Source organism: Labeo rohita, chromosome 15 (assembly GCF_022985175.1).
Source record: "Labeo rohita strain BAU-BD-2019 chromosome 15, IGBB_LRoh.1.0, whole genome shotgun sequence".
Taxonomy (NCBI): Eukaryota; Metazoa; Chordata; class Actinopteri; order Cypriniformes; family Cyprinidae; genus Labeo; species Labeo rohita.
Genome location: NC_066883.1, coordinates 36,293,652 through 36,321,194, shown reverse-complemented (window position 1 = coordinate 36,321,194; position 27,543 = coordinate 36,293,652). Strand labels below are relative to the sequence as shown.

The window sequence follows — 27,543 nt, the reverse complement described above, 5'->3', positions numbered from 1 at the left end:
TTGGTTTCTCATAAAAATTCAAATATTCCTCATAATTAATAGAGAAATTTCATGTAATTCACATAATGGCTTAATTTTTCATAAAAAGTCAAACTCAATTATAAGAACATTTCTCATTAGTATGGCTAAGCCATTATTCAGAGAAATTTTCTTATGATATCAGAAGTCAAAATTACTTACAGAATCCCATTTTTTTAAGATCAAAACAGGCATCCATAGTGGTTAAATGAGTTTATTTGTCATAAATTAATGCAAACAAAATAAAAAATATCAGACCTAAAAGTAGGCTGTTTATCTAATTTAAACAATGTTTCTTTCTTTTGATTTTGGGGTGAAATGAACACCTTTTTATGAGATTCACTCCAGTATGACCTTTGATCGGACAAGAAAGAGAATATGAAAACAAAAGCCACATACAACAGCATGAGCACAAATATAAAAAGACAATGACAGTTCTTTTAATAAATAACACTGGATTGGATCAGATTGGTGAAGGATCCGCCCCCCCTCAGGGAGCTCTGACTTCTGATTGGTCTCAGAGAGCAAAAGCCTCATTAATATTCGTTTACATTCCATTGGTGAGCTCCATGTGACTTTACTGGACACAATAACATCTAAACCATAAAAATAAAAAAGAAACAGAGAAGCTACATATCAGAGTCTCCCAATGCTGGACAGAAAACTGAAGACTTGTGTGCGCGAGTGTGTGTCTCGTGTTATTAAAAGGGTTTGTGTTTAGGTGGAAGTATGACCTGAAGATATATGTCTGAATGGAGTACAGTATGTGTGTGTATGTGTGTTCATCGCGGCGGTCTAGACTGACACACACAGTCACATCTCTCATGATGCTGCAGGTGAATCTCCTCTAGAACCCAGTGAGCACGTGTTTTCGTCTTGTAGAAACCCGGACCTGGAGAAAACTTCAGCACCTGACAACATACATACACACATATAAGAAATATTAAAAGAGAAATTCAGTATATTTTGCTCTTAACTAACAACTAAACATGAGTCAAATCATTTAGCAGTTTAAAAACCTAAAAAACAAATACAGAAAAAATGTGTTCTTTAACCACTGAACTATATACATCTGTACACACACACATATATATGTGTACACACAGCACAATGCCACAGATGTTGCAAGTTTTGAGGGAGCGTGCAATTGACATGCTGACTGCAGGAATGTCCAACCAGAGCTGTTGCCCGTGAATTGAATGTTTATTTTTCTACTGTAAGCCGTCTCCAAAGGCGTTTCAGAGAATTTGGCAGTACATCCAACCTCAGACCACCTGTAACCACACCAGCCCAGGACCTCCACATCCAGCATCTTCACCTCCAAGATCATCTGAGACCAGCCACCCGGACAGCTGCTGCAACAATTGGTTTGCATAACCAAAGAATTTCTGCACAAACTGTCAGAAACCGTCTCAGGGAAGCTCATCTGCATGCTCGTCGTCCTCATCGGGGTCTCGACCTGACTGCAGTTTGCCGTCGTAACCGACTCGAGTGGGCAAACGCTCACATTCGATGGCGTATGGCACTATGGAGAGGTGTTCTCTTCACGGATAAATCCCGGTTTTCACTGTACAGGGCAGATGGCAGACAGCGTGTATGGTGCCGTGTGGGTGAGCGGTTTGCTGATGTCACCATTGTGGATCGAGTGGCCCATGGTGGCAGTGGGGTTATGGTATGGGCAGGCATATGTTATGAACAGCGAGCACAGGTGCATTTTATTGATGGCATTTTGAATGCACAGTGATACCGTGATGAGATCCTGAGGCCCATTGTGACCATCTCCTCATGTTGCAGCATGATAATGCACGGCCCCATGTTGCAAGGATCTTTGTGTACATAAAGTCTTAGTCTTAGATCTTTGAGTTCAGCTCATGAAAAATGGGGGCAAAAACAAAAGTGTAGCGTTTATAATTTTGGTCAGTGTGTGTTTGTGTGTGTGTATATAAATATATATATATAATTAAAAATGAAATAAGTTGAGCAATTTTTGCTTAACTATAACAAACGTGTATATATATATATATATATATATATACACACACACACATACATACACACAACTAATTGTATAATAAAATGTATAATAATAAATAAACTCAGCTAAGTATGTTCTGTATTGATAATAACAATGCAAATTAATTATTTTTTTAAGCTAATTTTCAACAAACAAACAAAAAAAAAAAAAAAAAAAATTCAGCAAAATTGGTTCTTAATAAATTCAGTTAATTTATTTCTAACTATACCAACCAAACATGTTAATTTAGGGGTAAAATAAAGTATAGAAAAATAAATCACAAATTAAAAAAAAAAAAAAACCTTGCTAAACACAATGAAACTTAAAAGTCGGGCTCTAAATTTTATCAACAGCAATAAAAAAATAGTATTAGGCAACATATGCTGTTTATAAAAAATAAACCCAGAACATTTCATAAGAATGACTGTAAGAGTGTGTTACAATATTTATTCTGTATCAAAATAACCAAAGCCAAAGCTGCAGGTGTGTCTGGAGCTGCAATGCTGTTTATTTGTTCGATCAGAGCAGGAAATAAAAGATTTATCAGTCGATTTGTCTTCATTGATTTGCTTACCAATCGATATCCGTCCTTGACCCTTGACCTCTACATGTACTGAAGCTCATATATCTGTGTGTGTGTGTGTCTGTCTTACATTAGTCAGCACAGACAGCCGCAGCCAATCACATTTAGCAGATGTTGCCGTGGGTAACAGTCTGTTATTCGACACGACAACAGCACAGTGACAGCTGTCAATCACTCTGCAGCTGTCTGGGTCATGCTGATGTCAGGTGTTTATATGCAACTACAACTCCCAGAATGCCTCAGACACATCCTATGAGGCTTCACTCCGAATAATTAACACTAGATTGGGTCAGGTTAAAATTTGACTAAGTTTGTGTGCCTTCAGTTAATTGTGTTAATATGTTATGACGTTAAAACAGAATGTGGATGAATGTACACAGAGCTGGAGATGTGCAACAGATATTATTCAGGTGTTTCCTGCACTGCTACTGAATCTACAGTACCACAGTAACTCAGATGATGTTTTATATGAGTTATGAAGCATTTGTCCAGCACAAAATAATAAAAACACAATAAACCAAGCTCAGACACTTTCTATTGCTTTTTTCTCACCGGAGTCAAACGGTAACAACAAACACACAGCGCAGACCGAGTCACAAACAAACAACTCTTATAGGATACCTGAACAACTCACTAATCTATGCTCTAAATCTTGTAAAGACATTAGAAAGACTTATATATGACTTACATATCATCTGATATATGTAAATTAAGGACTAATCTGAGTGCATCTTTTTTGTTTTCATATGATCAGAGTTTTGTTGGTAAATGAATGTATAATTTATATAAATGTCTAAAAATTTCTATTTTTATATATTTAAAGTTAAAAATTATACAAAACATATATTTAAATGTATTAAATATTATAAAGTAAATAAAAATATATTTAAAAAATTATAATAAATAAATTAAAATGTAATGCTTCTCAAGCATACATCAGCAAAATAAATAAATAAATAACATGGACAATTTAATTCAATGTTATTTTGTGGTATAAATGGTTACTACCACAAAAAATAAATAACTTCCAGGTTTTTTTTTATCGTATTTCAGTAACACATAAGAAGCTTCCATTTGGTTAAAAGAAGATTAAAAATGATACAAAATATATATTTAAATGTAAATTCTTAAATATTATAAAGCAAATAAAAATGTCAAACATACATACATCAGCCACTGTTTAAAAAAAAAAAAAAAAAAAAAAAACATTTCGCTTGTTTTATTTGGTTAAAAGGTTAAAAATTATACAAAATATACATTTAAATGTAATTTATTAAATATTATAAAGTAAATTAAAATATAGAAAATAATTATAAATAAATTAAAATGTAATGCCTTTCAAACATACATACATTAGCCACTGTAAACTACATAAATAATAAATAAATAAATAAATAACATGGACAATTTAATTCTACACTCATTCATGGTATAAATGGTTACTACCAAAAAAAAAAAAAAAAAAAAAATCCCATCTAAAAAAAATATATATTTTTCAGTAACACTTAAAAATATTCCATTTAGTTAAAACTTATACAAAATATATATTTAAATGTAATTTATTAAATACAAATAAAACAAAACATAAAAATATATAAAATAATTATAAATTAAAATGTAATGCCTTTCCAACTTACATCAGCCACTGTTCTAAGAAAAAAAATAAAAAAAATACATTTACATGGAAAATTTAATTTAACATTATTTTGTGGCATAAATGGTTACTACCACAAAAATAAATAACTTCTAATTAAAAAAAAAATGTATTTCAGTAACACTTAAGATTAAAATGAGTTATTAAAATTAAAAATGAATGATTAAAAATGAATGTTTAAAATATAAGCATGTTAAACATTTAAATTATAAAATAATAAATATAACTAATATTGTACTATATTATATTTTATTATATTATATATCAACCTTGGCAGCTTAAAAAACACGAATAAAAATAGAAAAAATAAAATAAAACAAATAAATAAATACATAACCTACACTGAGCATAGTAAACACTGGGGAATAAAACTAATAAAAATGTTCACAACAAAAACAAAAGAAAAAAAAATGAAATTCAATTCAATAGATAAAAAATAGATATAAAACCTATATTCCTATATTGTCCTACACAGATAAATTAAATTCCTTACGATTCAGGTAACATTATTTATTAAACCTGAGTGTGTGTGTGTGTGTGTGTGTGTGTGTGACTGTGTTATTTCACAACATTAAAAAAAGGAAAGAAAACAGTTACAGACAGCACACTTCACTGCTGTCATCAGTTCAGATGAAACACTACTCTGTCAGAGTGTGATGTGTGTGTGTGTGTGTGTGTGTGTGTGTGTGTGTGTGTCTCGAAGGATTTCATGTGTCATTTGCTGATAATCTCAGACACACAAACAAACGTCACATTGGTCAGAGCTGATCAGAGGAAAACAGCAGCAGACGGAGAAACGAGTGAAGGCAGACGGAGACAAGGAAAAAGAAAGTGTGTGTGAGCTATAGGATAATGGAAAGCGAACGGATGGAGAGATACGCTGCAGTTTCAGCTCACAATATACAGTATGTGTGTGTTTGCAGCTGATAAGCAGAGAGAGGAACACACACTTCACTCGCTCAAACTCCACTGGAAAAACAAACGCCACTTCTGACAAACACATACAATTCAACATTTCATGTCTATACAAGAAGTCTACCGCACACACAAACACAAATGCTCAAAACTTCATGCCAAAACACTAACTTTTGTCTGCACCCACTTTGAGACGCAAAAGCAAAATCCAGTTCCTGAATGAGCTGATTCATTTAAGCGAATCGGTTCACAATTCGCACTAAATGATTCATTTGGATTTCATAATCAGACTGATCTGACTGCAGTGATTCTTGAGTCAACAACTTGATTCAGTGATCTGTTTAGTGACAAAATAAGCCAAGAAGCAGTTTATCAACATGATTACTGTCAATAAAAATTTTTTTTATACATTTTGTCCATAGATGTACATTTGTGTCAGTTTGTACAAGGTGGGCAATTTAAAGTAAAATAACTAATTAATTTTAAAAAAAATGTTACTGGAAATAAATGTTAACTGAAATTATATAAAAAGTTATTTATTAAATTAAACATTAAAGTTGTTATTTCAGCAATTAATTCAATATTTATTCCAAATAAATAGAATAAATAAATAATTAATAATAATTAATAAGTAATTTATTTATTAGATAAAATAAATCAACTATGTAAGAATACAGCATTTAAATAAATATAAATAAAATAAAATATAAATATAAAATAAATTAAATTTAAGAAACTTCATTTCCCAGAATCCTCTAATTTTATTCAAAATCAGTATATTCAAATATACAAATATGCTAATGTATAAAGTTTTATAAAGTACAAAATGTGATATTTCTATACGCTAACAAAGATAAAATAATAAAAATAATAAATTAACTAAATTAACTAAAATGGTTAATGTACATCAAGGAAATTTTTATTTTATTTTTTTGTAAATGTATATTTTGTATCAAAACATATTTCCTGTGAATCAAATTCTGAACTGAAATAATAAAAAATTATTTATTAAACTTAATATAAAAATTACAATTTCATCACATATTTAATTTGTTTTATTTGGTTTAAATAAACTAAAACTAATAAATAAAAATTAATAAAAACTACACAGATATTTTTTTTAAAAAAGCAAAACCAAAATTACCACAACTTAACTAAACTCAAAATATTAACAAAAACTGATCAATGATACTAAAATAATTAAAATAATATGATACTAAAATATTAAAATTATATATACATTATATATACATTATATATATATATATATATATATATTTTTTTTTTTTTTTTTTTTTTTTTTTCCACAAACAGGACAAAAATTACCAAATAAAAAATGTAATAACTAGAATTATAGTAAAAAGAAAAAAAAATAAAAATAAATTCTAACTTGAAAAATAAATAAATAAATAAAATATATATGTATATAGTTTTATATTAAATTTCTGCATTAATCTCTTATTGACTACAGCTGGTTGGAATACATAAGCCTAGTTTATCAGTCAACAGTTTTTACATTAATTACTTACAGTAAGTACATTTTGTACTATTATTCAATTGAAATGAAAAAGTAGTACTTATACTTTTACTAGAGTAATATTTTATTAGAGCATCTAATACCTGAGTATTTGATTTGTGTATTTCATCAATCACTGGACTCAACCAATGGCATGAGTTTGGGGGCGGGACTATCTGTCTGACCAACCAATGGCAGACAGAGGGAGTATTTGGGAAACCTGTTTGGAAACAGTCATTTATCAGAGTGCACTGTGGGATACCTCGTGTAGTTTCGTCACGGTTTTTCCGGCACTGCAGCTGCAGGAGTTCCAGTTTTCAGTGCCGCAGGCGCAGTTTCCCCCACAGCGCTGCACCAGGAGGCATCGTGGGAAAAACACAGAGTTGGTGGCCTTCAGCTCCTCACGGAGATTCACCGAGAAATTGCGCGGCGTGCAGCTGTACTGCTTAACGTCGTCATTGAGACGGTCCAGATCAACTGAGAGCGAAACAGAGTGAGATAGATGGGTTTACTACAGCCATAGTAAACATGGAATTACATCCTGATCCTAGTAAAAACAAGTAGTCGGTACAAACCCTAACAAACATACTCTCCTCTTGGGAAAGTCGTTTAAAACCTACAACGTTTCAGGCCACAAGGTCAGTGTGTGTGTGTGTACTTTGTGAAGGTGTGTGTGTGCGCGTGTGTATGTGTAAGAACATTCCAGTGTTGTTTTGGATTTTTTTTCCTCACTTATGACTCACATAATCGCAATCTGTTCTGGATGGACAGAGAGGAAGGGAGGTATAAATGAAGAGACGGGAGGAAATCACCTCAGTCTGCCTCATAAAAACAGAGAATGGTTAACGGTGCCTGTCTCTGCACTGTCTGTGTGTGTGTGTGTCTGCCATGTAGAACTAAGTTAAAAATCCCTTTAAAATTAAATTCCTGAAGAGGAACCGAATAAAAAGTAATGTTTCAAATTTGAGTTCAAGACAGTAGAATTTAAATGAATTCAAGAAAATGTGTTTTTAGTATAGTAGTATAGCTTTGCGTGTGTATAATATATATATAAATAATATATATATCAATTATATATAAAATATATATATTATATTCCATTATTAATGAAAATACTTCTGTAAATAACCTTAAAAAAAAACACATAAAAAATAAATTTAATTTCATAATTTTAATTTCTAGACAACTATGAAACTTAACTTCCCAGAATCCTCTAATTTACTCAGAATACAAAAATATAAAAACATATAATTTATGTATTAGATAAATGATCTGAAAGAATACTTCATCAAATAAATAAATGCATAAAGCACTACATAAAATAAATTACCTTAAATTTATGAACAATGATGGAAGAATAGTTCAAATTAATTAATTAATTAATTAATAAAAGCACTATATAAAATAAAATACCTTTGATATCTGAACCATGACAGAATAATACTATAAATAAATAAAATAAATAAATAAATAAATGGACTATATAAAATATATTACCTTTAATTTCTGAACAATGATGGAAGAATACTATAAATAAATAATTATATAAATAAATAAAAGCACTATATAAAATAAAATACCTTTGATTTCTGAACCATGATGGAAGAATAATACAAATAAATAAATAAAATAAATAAATAAATGGACTATATAAAATAAAATAATATACCTTTGATTTCTGAACCATGATGGATAGATAAATAAATAAGTATATAAATAAATAAATAAATACATAAATGGACTATATAAAATATATTACCTTTAATTTATGAACAATAATGGAAGAATACTATAAATAAATAATTATATAAATAAATAAAGCACTATATAAAATAAAATACCTTTGATTCATGAACTACGATGGAAGAGTTCTTCAAATAAACAAATAAATAATGCACTATATAAAATATATTACCTTTAATTTATGAACCATGATGGAAGAATAGTTCAAATAAATAAATAAATAAATGAATGAATAAATCACTATATAAAATAAATTACCTTTAAATTTATAAACCACGTTGAAAGAACAGTTCAAATAAACAAATAAATAAATAAATAAATAATGCACTATATAAAATAAAAAACCTTTAAAAAATCTGAACCATGATGGATAAATACTATAAATAAATACATAAAAGCACTATATAAAATTTATGAACCATGTTGGGAGAATAGTTCAAATAAATAAATGAATAAATAAATAAATCACTATATAAAATAAATTACCTTTGATTTCGGAACCATGATGGAAGAATAGTTCACAGATATAAATAAATACATACATACATACATACATAAATCACTACATAAAATGAATTGTCTTTAATTTATAAACTATGATGAAATAATACTTCAAATAAACAAACAAACAAATAAATAAATAAATAAATAAATAAAATAAAGCACTATATAAAATAATTACCTTTAATTTATGAACATTATTAAAGAATACCTAATTTCCCAGAATCCTCTTATTTTACTCAAAATCAGTACATTCACATTTTAATATTAGATGTATGACCTTATCTGTTTGATATTTTTTAGCTGCTAAAAATAATATAATTTAATTACAAAAAAATTATCTATTAATTCAAGTCAATTAACTAAAATAGTTAACAAAAAAGTTAATGTACATCAAGAAATTAAATCATTGTGGTTTATTTATTTTGTATCAAAACATAGTCAATTTAATGTTGTGTGTGTGTGTGTGTGTGTGTGTGTGTACCTACTTAAGCATATTTTGGGGACAAATTTGTACTTAAAAGTGAACAAAATCTCCAAAATCATCCCTTTGGAGACGTCCTCATTTGTAAACCAAAGCTTTTTTTAATTGTAAAAATGCAGAAAGTGTTTTGGGAGGGGTAGGTTTAGGTTAGAAAATGTATAACGATCTGTAAAAACAATAGAAGTCTATGTAATGTCCCCATTTAGATAGCTAAGTAAATGTGTGTGAGTGTGTGACTCACGTTTGTGTTTGCGGTCGGTGTGGAAGGTTCGTGGTCTGTAGTAGTGTGTGTGCGTGTAGAGCTGCTCCAGGTCTTCCTGCCAGGTGAAGGGGTTCATGTGTCTCAGTAACTCCTCCACCGTGCTGACGCTGGAGATGTCGCTGTCCAGCGCGGCCGCAGACAACGGTGTGTCCGTCCCAGGAACCTGCCCAAAATCCTACAAAGATACAGACATGAAATTCAGACTGTAAAAACTCACTTTCCTATAACACACAGAGCAGTGTGAACATTCTGCTAAACATCTCCTTTTTTGATTTACTGAAGATATAATGTCATACGGAACTGATTTGTGACAAGTGATTTCTGAATACTGAAATTCAATTAAAAAGCCAATGTTTAATCATGTAGTAGTGTGTAATAGTGTTGTCACAATACCAAAATTTTGACTTTGATACGATACCTGATTAAAATATTACGATACCATTACAGAACCGATACTACGAAAAAACATAGAACACCAGGAAAAGTAAATGAATCATAGATGATCCAAATGGAGATCATAGTTATTTTATCTCTTAAAACAAAGCATTTCATGCCCATTTGAAAAAAAAAAAAAAAAAATATATATATTATTTTATATATATATATATATATATATATATATATATATATATAATTTAATGATATAGTAATTTTATTTCACAACAACAATTTATATCATTACATAGTCATTTTTTGTTATTTTGTCTGTTATTAATAAGAACCTATACTATAAATAAATAAATAAATAAAAGCACCATATAAAATAAATTACATTTGATTTATGAACCATGATGGAAGAATTGTTCAAATAAATAAAACAAATAAACTGCTATATTAAAAAAAAAAAAAACTTTAATTTATGGACCATGAAGGAAGAATACTACAAATAAATAAATAAAAATAATAAATAAATAAATAAATATATCTATATATATATATATATATATATATATATATATATATATATATAAATAAAAGCACTATATAAAATAAATTACCTTTAATTTAATTTATATGCAAGGAACAAACTAAAGGACAACTACAATAAAACAGAGACACAATAAAGAGGGCCCTATGAAATCTGTTTTATTTTTACCTAAATTCCATTTTAATTTATCTAGACTCTATTTTAATGGTTACATTAAAAAATATTTATCAGAAAGCATCTCTAATTAATTTAAATCATTAAAACATGTAGAATTTAACAGTAATTTATTAAAAGTTTAACAAAAATTACTATACTAATATTATTTTTATTTTTCTCAAATTCAGTTTTGTTTGTGAATCTCTGTTTTCCATTAATTTTCTGGATTCTATTTTAATTGTTTCATTACATTTTAATTATCAAAAGCATGTCTAATGAATTTATAAAGGATAATGAGATTTGATGAAGAATCCTTTTTATTTATTTATTTATTTATTCAGAAATACTGTGTTGTATATTTACAATTGTCTGGTAAATAAATTCTGGTAAATAATTTTTTCTGGTAAATATTCCTTAAACGTTGTTTTAATAATATTTTTAATTATTCGTTTTTATTTATTTTTATTATTAGTAGTAGTACTATGTTTGCATTAAGTAATATATTAATATATTTCTGACTGTCTAGTTAAATTGAACTTTTATTTTGACAGGTTGCTGTGAAGACCTTTAGGGTCTTCATTATATGACGATAGTTTTCTGTGTTTTTCATGTACTTATATATTGAGGCGGCAGAGTCTGAAAACACTGTGAGCGTGACGCGTATGTGTGTAGTAAACAAAACTGTGCATCTGCGCCATTCACTAACACAGACGCGCAGAAATACGGCTCTTATTAAAATGCATTCTTAAAGTACCGGTGCTAGTAAAATGTGGAATCATACCGTTTTTAAAAGCAGGGTATCGCGATACTTTTATCGTCCAACACTAGTGTGTAATACTTACTGACATCATTGTAACTGCTTCCCAGTTGGTGAGAGACGCGAGAGGTGAGCTGTCCTGGAAAACACACAGAGATTTCAATCTTTTGAAACAATTTCATTAATTTGTCACAGGAATTCCTGTATTTAACATCAGCGCTGAGGGAAATCTGGGAAAGTCATTATGTGCGCTGATAAATCCTGACTGGAAACACTCTTGACACGCAGCAGCAATCAGCTCCACAAACACCATCGCTCAGACGAGAATCATTAGTCATGAAGTCACCGACTGAGGAGGCGGAGCTACAGACATCACAGCCCTGACATTTAAAACCGACCGTAAACGCCAGGTCAACATTACACAACCATCGTGAGACCCGAATTAACAAGATCATCAATGCACGTCCACTGTTATTCAGCAATAATGAGGAGAGAGAGAGATGGACAGAATTTAACGAGCGTGTTGAGAACGGTGTTTGTTGTTGTATTTGCAACGATCATTTATATAAAAACTATTTTTGTATATTAAAATGCAAAATAATTTACTAAAAAATGTAAAACTTACTTTTAAACAGTGGTTGGAAAACTAAAATGACTATTAAGGTGGTCGATACTGAAAGAAATGAATGAAACTTTAAAAACCTTCATACGCTGAACTAAAAACTATACATATTAAAATGAAATAATTTAAGTATAGATGTCTATACTGAAACTGCAAGAATTTTAACTTTGAGAGAAAAAAAGAAAAAATAGAATTAAAAGTATAGAAATAAAATAGTTCAAATAGAACTTAAAAACATCCATATGCAGTGAACACGCATTTTTAAACATTTTAGAAATCAAAAAAATGAAATAATGCAAAATTAAACAAAAAATGCATAAAAAAAGGACATTATTCAGACTGAATGCACAATTTTAGAGCATCACAAGAATAAACTGCATTTTAAAATGTATTAAAATAGCAAGAAGTTACTTTAAAGTGCAATAATATCTGTTCATACTGTATATTTTATCAAATAAAGGCAGCCTTTGTAAGAGATATTGTTCAGAAACATTCATGTATTTTACCAACCACAAAACTTTTTACACTAATTTGCATGCACTTCATGCATATCATTTCTCTACAATAATGGAATTCCACGAACAAAATTGAAATTCATTATGTGCTGCATATTCAGTCTCACTCAGAAATATATATATATATTATTCAATACAGCACTTAATTTAAATATTTAAACTTTACATTAACCTTAGGTTAGAAATGTAAAAATTAAAGAACACTTTAAAACAGGAGAATGAAATCTGTGAAGTTGATTTGGGAATTTCTCATTCTCATTTTAGAAAGCAAAAAATAAAATAATTGCAAAATTAAACTAAAAACTATACTTAAAAAAAAAAAAAACAGTGGAAACTGAAATTAAATAAACTACAAGGAGTTGTCAAATATATTTTAACATTTAAAGAATGATACAACAAATGTCATTATAATTTAAAAAATAATATTCAAAGACTAAAACAAACAAATAAAATAAAAAATGTATTTTATAAGTGCAAAAGTATAACAACCTTGGTCTGAAGACTGACTTCTCAATTTTTCATTGCAGTTTCCTTTAAAATTTTCATATGTTGGAACTCATTTTAAAAGCTCATATAAAACACAAAAATAAACAAAAACTAAAAACTTTTTTTTTTTAATCCTGTGGTTAAAAATAAATAAATCATACTAAAATGTGATCCTGCACCACAAAACCAGTCGTAAACAGCATGGGTATATTTGTAGCAATAGCCAACAATACACTGTGTGTTTCACAATTATACATTTTTTTAATGCCAAAAATCATTAGGATATTAAAGATCATGTTCCATGAAAATATTTTTAAATTTCCTACAGTTAATTTATCCAAACTTAATTTTTTATTAGCAATGTGCATTGCTAAGACCTTCATTTGGACAACTTTAAAGGCGATTTTCTCAATATTTTGATTTTTTTGCACCCTCAGATTCTAGATTTCCAAATAGTTGTATCTCAGCAAAATATTGTCCTATCCTAACAAACCAACAACAAAACAAATAAACAAACCACACATCAGTGGAAAGCTTATTTATTCAGCTTTCAAATGATGTATAAATCTCAATGGCCCTTATGACTGGTTTTGTGGTCAAGGGTCACAAATGAAAAAAAAAGAAACTATTGTATAGTTGTTGATACTAAAACTAAAAGCATTAAAGGTCCAAAAGCATTTTATGTGTTAACGTAATTTCAAGTGAAACAGGAAAACAGGGCGGAACATATCAAGTAGCCACGCCCCCTTTTTTAATAGCCAGTAGCGTTTAGTTTATATCACAGCTTCAGCCTCTATTTATAGAGTAGAGGGCGGGGCACTTCGGATTCTAGAGAGCATTTGATTGGACAAAGTTCGATGAGAAGCTGAAGTGCAGGGTGATGTCATCAAAATCATTGATCCATATTGGTGGAAGCTAGAGACAAAGTTTTGAATGCGTATATCTTCTAAATGCAAATTTTGTCATTGTTTTGGAGCACACTAGCTTATAGATAACCTTAAGGCTACTGTAACATTCATGCTAAAAGCCAAAAAACTTTACACTGGGACTTTAAGAAAGACAGCTTTAACTAAAATTCTAAGACCCAAAATAACTTCAATACATACTGTATTTAAAAAAAATTAAAAGTGCAAAAGTCTGAAGACTGACATGTTCTCTATTTTCCCCTGCAGTTTACTTTAAAACCTCCATATGCTATGAAAATACACTTCCCTGTACTGCCAGTCTCGTTACATAAATCTGCTCCTGTGGCAATGCAAACAATAGAAGGAGGTCAGAGGTCGCGGGCGGTCTGTTATGATGATGTTTCCCATCAGAGATAACGTCTCTACGGCCTCTGATGTCACACACACAAACACACAGAGCGAGACCTTCTGCTGGTGTCCTACAGAGACGTCCGGAGCAGAGCGGGAATGTGGAAATGTCAGGAATACCGCAGATTCAGGGAATTACACATGACGGATCAGGCCGAAACAAACTGCCACCCCTGAACCTGACGTCCAGCAGCTGCAGGGTTCAACCATGTGACTCTGTTTACCTTCTAAACATGTTCCTGGACTCATTGTGCAGGATTCATCAGCGCATGTTGTTTTGAAAGGAAAATTACCTTTCATCGAAATATAATAACATGCTCTACCTCTGAAATTAAGTTTCTGCTGACTTACCCATGGTTATGTGGGTGGAGAAAAATATTACATTATAGCAAAGATTCATGAAAAGGCTCAATTCAGACTGAATGCACAATTTTAGAGCATCACAAGATTAAATTGCCTTTTAAAAATGTATTAAAATAGCAAGAAGTTACTTTGACACACAATAATATCTGTTCATATTGTATTTCTAATCCTTTGTAGGAGATATTGTTCAGAAACATTAATATATTTTACCAACTACAAAGCTTATTACACTAATTTGCATGCACTTTATAATCATGCATATTTCTCTACGATAATGGAATTCCATGAACAGAACTGAAATTCATTATGTGCTGCATATTCAGTCTCACTCAGAAATATGTTAATATATTATTCAATACAGCACTTAAGTTAAATATTTAAACTTTACATTAACCTTAGGTTAGAAGTTTAAACATTAAATAACACTTTAAAACAGGAGAATGAAATCTGTGAAGTTGATTTGGGAATTTCTCATTCTCGAGGAAATAAACTAAAAGCACTTTAGACCCACAGAATTAGAATCACTTCTAGTTCCATTTAGGAAGTGAACTGAATTTACTTCTGATGCTCTTTGTTACGTAATCTGAATTCATTTTTTATTCTCCTTAGGAAAGTAATCCAATCCAATTCACTTCTCTTTATTTTTAGAGAAGAACTAAAGTCACTTTAGATTCTATTAAGATCCAAAGCAAACTAAATTCACTTCTGATTGTTTACAAAAAAAAAAAAAAAAAAACTTTTAATTCTGTTCAGGAAGCAATATTTGTTCATTTCTGATGCTCTTTGGGTATTGATCTGAATTGACTTCTGATTCACTTCAGGAAAAGAACAGAATTCACTTCTGATTCTCTTCCCCAAATCTATCATTTTAGATTCTCTTCAGATCCAAAGCGATTTGAATTCACTTCTGATTTACTTTACAGAAAAAAAAAAAATCTGATGCTGATGCTCTTTGGGAAATTATCTGAATTCACTTCTAATTCTCTTCAGCAAAAAAGCTAAAGTCACTACTGATTCCTAATATGCTTTTGAAACTTATTAGAATAAGAAATTAATTCACTTCTAAATAAGTTCACTAAAGATGTGAATTTACATCTAAAGTTGTTTGTGAAGTGATCTGAATTCATTTTTTGATTCTCCTCAGGAAACCCAATTCACTTTTTTTTTTTGGCAGAAAAGAACTAAAGTCACGTTAGATTCTAATCCAAAATGGTTGATTTGTGGAAGAGAATCTGAAATGAATTCTGATTCACTTCAGGAAAAGAACAGAATTCACTTCTGATTCTCTTCCCCAAATCAACCATTTTGGATTCTCTTCAGATGCAAAGCAATTTGAATTCACTTCTGATTCACTTTACAGAAAAAAACTAATGCTTTTTGGGAAATGATCTAAATTCACTTCTAAATAAGTTCACAAAAGATGTACATTTACATCTAAAGTTCTTTGTCAAGTGATCTGAATTCATTTTTGATTCTCCTCAGAAAAGCCAATTCACTTTTTTTGCAGAAAAGAAGTCACTTTAGATTCTATTCAGATCCAAAACAAACTAAATTCACTTCTGAGTCAGAAACATTAACATATCTTACCCCCCACAAAACTTATTACACTAATTTACATGCACTTTATAATCATGCATATATTTTCCCTACAGTAAATCCCATGAATAAAATCGAAATTCAATGATACAGGAACATTACGTCCTGCTGGATATTCAGATATTAGAAATTTAAAAATTAAATAACACTTTAAAACAGGAGAATGAAATCTGTGAAGTTGATTTGGGAATTGTGACATGGATTTTCTCAAAAGAACGTGAATACTGAATTCATATCATGGCTGAAATGATCTTGATTTAGGTCAACATGCCTCTGACAGAAAACCAAATAACAAATGTGACCTCAGACCACAAAACCAGTATTTTTTAAATTAAGATTAGAAGAGAATAGGACTATATTTGGTCGAGATGCAACAATTTGAAAATGCAAAAAAAGCTGAATATTGAGAAAAGTTGTCCAAATGAAGTTCTTAGCAATGCATATTACTAATCAAAAACTAAGTTTTGAAATATTTACGGAAAGAAATTTACAAAATATCTTTATGGAGCATGATCTTTACTTAACATCCTAAAGATTTTTGGCATAAAAGAAAAAAACGATCATTTTGACCCATACAATGTATTGTTGGCTATTTTTTTACAAATATACCTGTGATACTCATGACTGGTTTTGTGGTCCAGGGTCACATACATAAACTAAAACCCCTCATGCATTGTTAGTTTACGACAATGAACATCAAAGATGCAAATCCTAAAAACATTCAAGGAAAGTTCTGTAATTATAATTAAAGACCCTGAACAAAAAAAAACACAATTATGATATACAAACATCCACTAATCCCAAAAGAAAAGCTAAACAAACATCAATGTTGGAAAGAGGACTGCATTTTACAAGAACGTGAAACAATGCTTAAAGAAAGCCTATGAAACAAACACATCATAATCATCCTGTAGAAAACTTCCACATCTGTTTGTGCCATTAACATGCTCACCAACGGATCCTCTGTAGTGAATGGGTGCCGTCAGAATGAGAGTCCAAGCAGCTGATAAAAACATCACAATAATCCACAAGTAATCCAAACCACTCCAGTCCATCAATTAACATCTTGCAAAAACAAAGCTATAATGAAGTTGTTTTTAACTTCAAACCATTGCTTTTGACTAAAAATCCATAATCCATAATAACTCTTCCTCTAGGGAAAAAGTGGTCTGGTCTGAATCAGGAGAGAAATCTGCACAGATCAAACACATTTTATGAGAAATATGTTTATATATTATTCAATACAGCACTTAAGTTAAATATTTAAACTTTACATTAACCTTAGGTTAGAAATTTAAAAATTAGCTAAAACAGTCCAAAACAGCTTTAAACAAATATTTGAATGGAGTTGGCTTTTTTTTTTTTTTTTTTTTTTTTTTTTTTTTTTTACTGGAGGAAGGGTTATTATGCATTATGGAATATTTTAGTTAAAAAACATCATTATGATGGATTTGTTTCTTACAAACGCACAGCTTTTGGCTTTACAAGACATTCATTGATGGACTGGAGTGGTGTGGATTACTTGTGGAGTGATGTTTTTATCAGCTGTTTGGACTCTCATTCTGACGGCACCCATTCACTACAGAGGATCCACTGGTGAACATGTTAATGTCAGTTAATGACACAAACAGATGTGGAGAGTTCTCTACAGGATGATTATGATGTGTTTGTTTCATAGGCTTTCTTTAAGAATTGTTTCATGTCCATGAATTAATGTCTTGTGAAGCCAAAAGCTGCGCGTTTGTAAGAAACAAATCCATCATACGAGTCCATAATGCATCTTAACGCTTCCTCAAAAAAAAAAAGCTCCAGCCACATATTTGTTTAAAGTTGTTTTGGACTCTTTTGGCTTGTAAACGGAGCTTGATCTGTGCAGATTTCTCTCCTGATTCAGACCAGACCACTTTTTCCTTGGAGGAAGAGTTATTATGGATCATGGACTTGTATTTTAGCCAAAAACAATGGTTTAAAGTTCAAAACAACTTCATTATAGATTAGTTTCTGTCTCCTCAAGATGTTAACTAATGCATTTGAGTAGTGTGGATTACTTGTGTATTATTGTGATGTTTTTATCAGCTGTTTGGCACCCATTCACTACAGTGGATCCATTGGTGAGCATGTGATGCAATGCGATATTTCTCCAAATCTGATGAAGAAACAAACTCATCTTCATCTTGGACGGCCTGAGGCTGAGTACATTGAGCAAATTTTCATTTTCGCATGAACAATTCCTTTAATGAGTGTGTGATTCTAGAGTTTTACTCTCAGAACAATAACAAAACATGCTGTTAGCTGTCATTTCTCATTATAGAGCTTCTCCATGTACGTGTAATAAAGACACTAAACTCAAACAATTCAATTAAAACAGGGTGGATCTTTCAGCATTACATCAGCGCTTTTACCGCAGTAACACGCTCACACGTTCACACCGAACGCTCACTTCAGTCTCACGGCCTCTCACTTTCTTGTACTGTCGCCCACACCTCTCTTCATCTTTCTTATTTTGGCTCGGAAACAAATGTCTTAATTAAACCAAACTTTTGCAAGTTCATCTAAGGTAAAACAGCATTTCAGGTAAGAAGCTGTTACTTCAGGAAGAAACTACCTAGCAACACCCTGCCAACCTTCCACAGCCCACAAGTTTTACACAAAATCCCTAAAATGAAGTTTCATCACGTTTATGTTCAGTGTCTGTTTACATTGTTTCTGAGTATGGAAATGCAAGTACAAATTTTACACACAGAAAACATATTGAATATTTATGCTGACAGCTAGCACCAGATTATTGCCGTTTTGGCCTGTGTGAAGAAAAAAGCCATGAGGCAGTCGTAAGGCAGGATGGCTTTAGTCCCAATAAATGTTGTAAAATATTTCACACACCATCTGCTATCGTTCCACCATCCACTAGAATCCACTTTTCAGCATGTATACAACAGCTACAGTAAATAAATCTGATATTAAACAGATTCTAGAGCAAGAATTCATTTTACATGATGACTGGTGTGCGTGTAATATTTTATATTATGTTTGGGGTTAGATTTTTCTCTCTTCTGCTCACCAAGGCTACAATTATATGATCAAAAACACAGTAAAATAGTAAAATATTATTAGAATTTAAAACAGCTGTTTTCTATGTGAATATATTGTAAAATGTAATTTATTCTTGTGATCAAAGCTGAATTTTCAGCATCATTACTCCAGTCTTCAGAGACACTTGATCCTTCCGAAATCATTCTAATATGCTGTTTTGCTTTTAAAAAAACATTTAAGATTATTAATGTTGAAAACTATTCATATTTAAAAAAAAAAAACTGTGATGCATTTTATTTTTCGGGATTCTTTGATGAATAGAAAGTTCAAAAGAACAGCATTTATTTGAAATTGAAATTGTAAATGTTTTTACTGTCACTTTTGATTAATTCAATGCATCCTTGCTGAATACAAGTGTTAATTCTTTCAAAAATAATCTGCATTAATGCAACCAGTGGTGAAACTCACCAGCAATGAGTAGCAGATTTTGAATCCCGGTTTCGCTACAAAATAATCATCTGACTTGAAGGTGATTTTGATGAGGTTTGTTTTGGATGTGATCCTTGATGGAGCTCTTTGACCGCACCAGCGGCCCCAGATGATGGTGCTGGTTTCAGAAATATCTTCCACTTCCACATAATCATACCTGCAAAACAAACACACACACCTGTCAGTACATGACCTGCACAGGTATAACATATACACCTGTTGGGAACAGATTATGTTCCCAAATGCATTTAATTAAATGAAATAAAAATTGATTATAGTATCCGTACTAAATTGTCTATGAAAAAAGCATATTATAGAATAGTATTATTTGTATGCTATTATAGTATTTATTAATATTTTAAATTAGCTTTTATTTTTATATTTTCAGTCTTAATTTCTTTCAATTTTATTTTAAATAAAATTGACATTATATTTTTCTATTTAGCATTAATTTATTTTTGTTTCAGTTTTAGTAATTTGTTGATCAACTTAAACTTATTAGATATTTTAATTAAAAAAAAAAAAAAATATATATATATATATATATATATATATATATTAGTTTAGCTTTATTTCAGTTAACAATTTTTTTCTAATAATTTTATTTTTAGTAATTTTATTTTAAAATAACATGGAAACCACAAAACCATCATTGATCAGCAATGCAGTCGTGCTGTTTTTGTCTCATGTAAATTATTAGGCTTTACACAGTAAACATAATATAAAAATATTAAACAACAACAAAGCTTAAGCTTCTTTTCTTGTATCCGTCCTCGTTTCACTTCTTGCCTCTTTCTCATCCTTTAAATCCACCTCATCTCTCATCTCTGTTTTTTCCTGCTTTATTTTTAGTCTCGATGTCTCGAGGGTCTTTATAAAGTATCAGATTCACTGTAAAACCTCTAACCTCAAGGACAAACCCGTAACCCGAGAGTCACCCCACACACGCTGCGGTCAAATACTCGCTCTGATTGGCTTTCTGCTCATTAAATATTCACAGCATGTTTTAACTCTTCAGACCTTTAATTTCTAGTGCAGAAATGCAGAATGAGAACAACAGGAATCTGAGAACCAAACCTGTTATTCTCTACCACGTGTTACAACATGATTTAACCATGTAGGACATGCGCCTGGAGGTCCTGGATCAGCGTTCCTATGAATTAATCAGATTTATAGCTACGGTAAGAGCTTTAGGTTTAAATGCTTGTTAAACTGTTAAATATTTACTATGTAGACCAACCCAAAGAATCAAAGTAACACTTTCTCAACTAGATCCAATTCATTATTTATGAATAGCTCCATCAGAAGCTCCACCCTATTCTCTGCCTCTGCTTAAAAATGTTACATAGATCTAATTCATTATACATGAACTGCATTTGAAGCCCCGCCCCGCCTGAAAATTACATTCTTTGCCTCTGCTTTACTCTTAAATAGATCTAATTAATTATTTATGAACACATACATTCCGAAGCTCCGCCCTCACCTGCAGACTCCATTCTCCGCCTCCTCCAGTCCAAACTGAGCATCGAATTCCAGCAGGATGCGCGTGTGGGGCGGCGAGAGCAGTTTCCATGACAACAGCAGGTTCCGGGGGTATGAGCTGGGGAAGCGTGGGCTCTGGACATGACCTCCGCCCTTGACCATTATGACCTCTTCCTTCCGGTACAAGTCTGTGAGGCGATTGCTGTCTGTTACTGGTCACAACTCGGACAGGTTAGTGCGTTTACTCTCGGAGACAGACAAACACACACAGATATACACAAATACAACACATATAAAAGGTTAGAATTTGTTTCATTTCAGTTCATCCCAGTTCAGTTTGGAGAACGGCATAAATTCTAATTCATAAAATCTAATTTTCTTCAAAAAAAAAAAAAAAAAAGACCAATTCAGTTCTAATTCTCTTGAGGAAATTAACTAAAAGCACTTTGGACCCACATAAATTAAATTCCCTTCAAAATTCACTTCTAGATCCATTTAGGAAGTGAAGTGAATTTACATCTGATGCTCTTTGTGAAGTGATCTGAATTCATTTTTGAATCTCCTCAGTAAACAATTAAAGTCACTTTAGATTCTATTCAGATCCAAAGCAAACTAAATTCACTTCTGATTGTTTAGAAAAAAAGAAAGATTTTTTTTTAATTCTGTTCAGGAAATGATGTTTATTTATTTCTGATGCTCTTTAGAAATTGATCTGAATTGACTTCTGATTCACTCCAGGAAAAGAATACAATTCACTTCCCCTAATCAACATTTTACATTCTCTTTAGTTCCAAAGCAATTTGAATTCACTTCTAATTCACTTTACAGAAAAAATAAAATCTGATGCTCATGCTCTTTGGGAAATTATCTAAATTCACTTTAGATTGTCTTCTGGAAAAGAACCCAATTCGCTTTTAATTCTCTTCAAGAAAAGGAAAAGTAACTTTTGATTCTTAATATGCTTTTGAAACTTAATAGAATAACAAAATGAATTAACTTCTAATTCGGTCCACAAGTGATGTGAATTTACATCTGATGCTCTTTATGAAGTGACCTAAAGTCATTTTTTATTCTCCTCAGAACACTAACCCAATTCACTTTTTTTTTTTTCAGAAATAGCACTAAAGTCACTTTAGATTCTATTCAGATCCACAGCAAACTAAATTCACTTCTGTTTCACTTTACAGAAAAAAAATCTGATGCTGATACTCTTTGGGAATCTGAATTCACTTTAGATTCTCTTCTGGAAAACAACCTAATTCACTTTTTATTCTCTTCAGGAAAAAAAGCTAAAGTCGATTCTTAACATGCTTTTGAAACTTATTAGAATAAGAAATTAATTCACTTTAATTCAGCTCACAAAAGATGTACATTTACATTTGATGTTCTTTGTGAAGTGATCTGAATTCATTTTTGATTCTCCTCAGGAAAGTAACCCACTTCTTTTTTTTTTTTCAGAAAAAGAACTAAGGTAACTTTAGATTCTATATTTAGACCCAAAGCAAACTAAATCCACTTCTGATTGTTTACAAAAAAAGAAAGGAAAAAAAAGAATTTCAATTCTGTTCAGCATTTTAGATTCTCTCCAGATCCAAATCAAGCTCAATTTGCTTCATTTTACAGAAGAAAAAAATCTGATGCTGGTGCCGTTTTGTTAAATTATTTGAATTCACTTCAGATTGATACTTATTACAATGAGTAAATTAACTCGATTGTAATTCAGTTCACAAAGGGATGCGAATTTACATCTGATGCTCTTTGTGAAGTGATCTGAATTAATTTTTGATTCTCCTCAGGAAACGTACCCAATTCACTTCTCTTTTTTTTATAAAAAGAATTAAAGTCATTTTAGAATTTAATCAGATCCATAGCAAACTAAATTCACTTCTGTTTCACTTTACAGAAAACAAATATGATGCTGATGCTCTTTGGGAAATTATCTGAATTCACTTTATATTCTCTTCTGGAAAACGACCTAATTCACTTTTTATTCTCTTCAGGAAAAAAAGCTAAAGTCGATTCTTAACATGCTTTTGAAACTTATTAGAATAAGAAATTAATTCACTTTAATTCAGTTCACAAAAGATGTACATTTACATTTGATGTTCTATATGAAGTGACCTAAAGTCATTTTTGATTCTCCTCAGAACACTAACCCAATTCACTTTTTTTTTTTTTTTTCCAGAAATAGCACTAAAGTCACTTTAGATTCTATTCAGATCCATAGCAAACTAAATTCACTTCTGTTTCACTTTACAGAAAAAAAATCTGATGCTGATGCTCTTTGGGAATCTGAATTCACTTTAGATTCTCTTCTGAAAAACAACCTAACTCACTTTTTATTCTCTTCAGGAAAGAAAGCTAAAGTCGATTCTTAACATGCTTTTGAAACTTATTAGAATAAGAAATTAATTCACTTCTAATTCAGTTCACAAAAGATGTACATTTACATTTGATGTTCTTTGTGAAGTGATCTGAATTCATTTTTGATTCTCCTCAGGAAAGTAACCCAATTCACTTCTTTTTTTTTTTTTCAGAAAAAGAACTAAGGTAAATTTAGATTCTATTCATAGCCGAAGCAAACTAAATTCACTTCTGATTATTAACAAAAAAAGAAAGGAAAAAAAGAATCTGATGCCGTTTTGTTAAATTATCTGAATTCACTTTAGATTCTCTTCTGGAAAACAACCAAATTCAATTCTAATTCTCTTCAGGAAAAGAGCTAAAGACACTGTTGATTCTTAATATGCTTTTGATACTTATTACAATAAGAAATTAACTCCATTCTAATTCAGTTCACAAAGCTCTGCAAATTTACATCCGATGCTCTTTGTGAAGTGATCTGAATTAATTTTTAATTCTCATCAGGAAACTTACCCAATTCACTTCTCTTTTTTATAAAAAGAATTAAAGTCACTTTAGAATTTAATCAGATCCAAAGCAAACTAAATTCACTTCTGAAGGAAAAAAAAATGTTCTGTTCATGAAGCGATATTTATTTATTTTGATGCTCTTTCGGAAATTATCTGAACTGACTTCGGATTCACTTCAGGAAAAGAACAATTTTGATTCTCTTCTCCAAAATTACCATTTTAGATTTGATTTACCATTTTAGGCCATTAAAAATCTGATGCCGATTCTCAAATCTGGATTTACTTCAGATTCTCTTCTGGAAAGCAACCCAATTCACTTCTAATTCTTTTCAGAAAAAGAGCTAAAGTTAATTTAGATTTTGAATGAGCTTTTTTTCTTAAAAATAAACTTACAAGAATAAGAAATTAACGTATAATTCAGTTCTCAAAGTGATACAAATTTACATCTGATGCTCATTGTAAAGTGATCTGAAATTACTTCTGATTCTCCTCAAGATAAGAACAGAATTCACTTCTGATTCTCTTTAGGAAAAGAAGTCACTTTTTAGAAAAATGACCTGAACTTGAAGTGAAAGTGTATTTACTCACATTTTTTGGGAAGCGATCTAAACTGACTTCTTATTCTCTTGAGGAACAGAACATGATTCACTTTTGATTCTCTTCAGAAAAGTGAACTGAAGTAACATCTGATTGTAAGGAAATAACCTGAAATCCCTTCTGATTCCCTTCAAGGCAATTCACAATTAATATTTGAGCTTAATATCTGAACTGAGTTCACTGAAATGGACAACAGAATCTCTGACAGAACACAAACACACAAACATGAGAGAATTAAGACAGAAAAAATGGCGACAGGTCTATAGAAAAAGACAGGCATGCTTTTAGCCCACAAAAGTAAAATATTAAAAATAGCAGATGTTATGCAGCAGGAAAACAAAGATCATTTAATGTGACAGTTCATGAATCTTTAAATCAGACCAATGAGCATATCCGATCGCTGTAAAGAAAACTAAAGAATTCATGATACGCTAACTGAAAGTGACGACATCGACGGTGACCTGATCTGATGTAAAAATGATGCATCCACGATGATGTTTTTATTTCCAAAAGATCCTTGACTCATGACCACCACAGACTTCACTTACTCACTCACACACACACACACACACACACACACACACACACACACACACAGTGATTACTGATCCATGCATGCAGCAAACAGTTGTGATTATGGCTGTACTGCAGGAAGAGGGCCACCATCCATCACCATGACAACTTGCTGACCAATGAGCTTTTAAATGAACTTAACACATAGGAATAAGGCCACTGTAGCTCACACACACACTCACACACACACTACTCGCTTATGTCATTTCTATAAGTGTGATACTGACAGACAGTCTAGCAGCTTTGAGTTTAACAACCTCATTTACACAATCTCTCAGAGACACTGTATTTCTTTAACACCAATTTGCTTCAACTTTCTGAGAACGAACACACACTGTACATACACACTCATCACACACAGTTGTAAAAGCTCTTAAAGTTTGCCGTGTTAAAGTATGAGCTGTTATCTGTTACTGTGAAGAGCTAAATACATCAGATGAAACTCTTATGACAGGCATCAGGACAGAAGAAAGCAGGTTCCGTTTCAAGAAGTAGTAAGCTGCCTTGCTGTCTACTGAATAAAGTGCACAATTCTAAGGCAGAATCTTAGTAGGAACAGAACCTCATGAGTGACTGATTTAGAACGTGTTCTAGCAATTAACAATAATGTAGTAAGTATTAAAATACACAGCACACATTAATTAGATAATATGGCCAATTTTTTAACTCAATTTATTTCATTTTACCATTCAAACCTGGATTAAGTGAACTAAAAGTATATTTATTTAGGTAATATGGTCATTTTTTATTTGATTTCATTCATTTTATGACTAAAATCTGGATTAAGTGAACTACAAGTACATTTAATTAGGTAATATGGTCATTTTTAATTCGATTTAATTCATTTTATGGTTAAAATCTGGATTAAGTAAAATACAAATACATATAATTAGGTAATACGGTAATTTTTAATTTGATTTAATTTTATGATTAAAATGTGGATTAAGTGAACTACAAGTACATTTAATTAGGTAATATTATAATTTTTCATTCGATTTAATTCATTTTATGATTAAAATGTGGATTAAGTGAACTACAAGTACATTTAATTAGGTAATATGGATAATTTACAACTTGATTTAATTTATTTTATGATTAAAATCTGGATTAAGTGAACTACAAGTACATTTAATTAGGTAATATTATAATTTTTCATTCGATTTAATTCATTTTATGATTAAAATGTGGATTAAGTGAACTACACGTACATTTAATTAAGTAATATGGTAATTTCTAATTCAATTAAATTCATTTTATGACTAAAATCTGGATTAAGTGAAACACAAGTACAAGTATATTTAATTAGGTAATATGGATAGTTTATAACTTGATTTAATTTATCTTATGACTAAAATCTGGATTAAGTAAAATACAAGTACAAATACATTTAATTCGGTAATATGGATAGTTTTTAACTTGATTTAATTTATTTTATGATTAAAATCTGGATTAAGTGAACTACAAGTACATTTAATTAAGTAATATGGTAATTTTTAATTCAATTTAATTCATTTTATGACTAAAATCTGGATTAAGTGAAAAACAAGTACATTTAATTAAGTAATATGGTCATGTTTAATTCAGTTTAATTCATTTTATGATTAAAACCTGGATTAAGTGAACTACAAGTACATTTAATTAGGTAATATTATAATTTTTCATTCGATTTAATTCATTTTATGATTAAAATCTGGATTAAGTGAACTACAAGTACATTTAATTAAGTAATATGGTAATGTTTAATTCAATTTAATTCATTTTATGACTAAAATCTGGATTAAGTGAAATACAAGTACATTTAATTAAGTAATATGGTCATGTTTAATTCAGTTTAATTCATTTTATGATTAAAATCTGGATTAAGTGAACTACAAGTACATTTAATTAGCAAATATGGACATTTTTTAACTCAATTTAATTCATTTTATAATTAAAATGTGGATGAAGTGAACTACAAGTAATTAGATAATGTGGTCATTTTAAATTATATTTAATTCTTTTTACCATTAAAATCTGGATTAAGTGAAATACAAGTATATTTAATTAGGTAATATGGCAATTTTTTTCTTTGAT

At 30.5% G+C, this 27,543-nt stretch overlaps 1 protein-coding gene across 2 annotated transcripts in view; it reads right to left on the bottom strand.

The window, feature by feature from the left end:
• Positions 1-216: 216 nt before the first annotated feature.
• pdgfd (platelet derived growth factor d) overlaps positions 217-27,543 on the bottom strand; it is a 39,579-nt gene continuing 12,252 nt past the window's right edge. Inside the window, exons 2-7 of one of the 2 annotated variants that reach the window (XM_051130206.1) lie at positions 21,429-21,639; positions 19,925-20,102; positions 11,617-11,670; positions 9,670-9,865; positions 6,963-7,177; positions 217-929 (exon numbers count right to left, since the gene is read on the bottom strand). In XM_051130206.1, coding sequence (XP_050986163.1) covers positions 801-929; positions 6,963-7,177; positions 9,670-9,865; positions 11,617-11,670; positions 19,925-20,102; positions 21,429-21,639 — 983 coding nt within the window. In that variant the 3' untranslated portion in view covers positions 217-800. The remainder of the gene's footprint in view (positions 930-6,962; positions 7,178-9,669; positions 9,866-11,616; positions 11,671-19,924; positions 20,103-21,428; positions 21,640-27,543) is intronic. The other variant, XM_051130207.1, reaches the window with a different exon arrangement.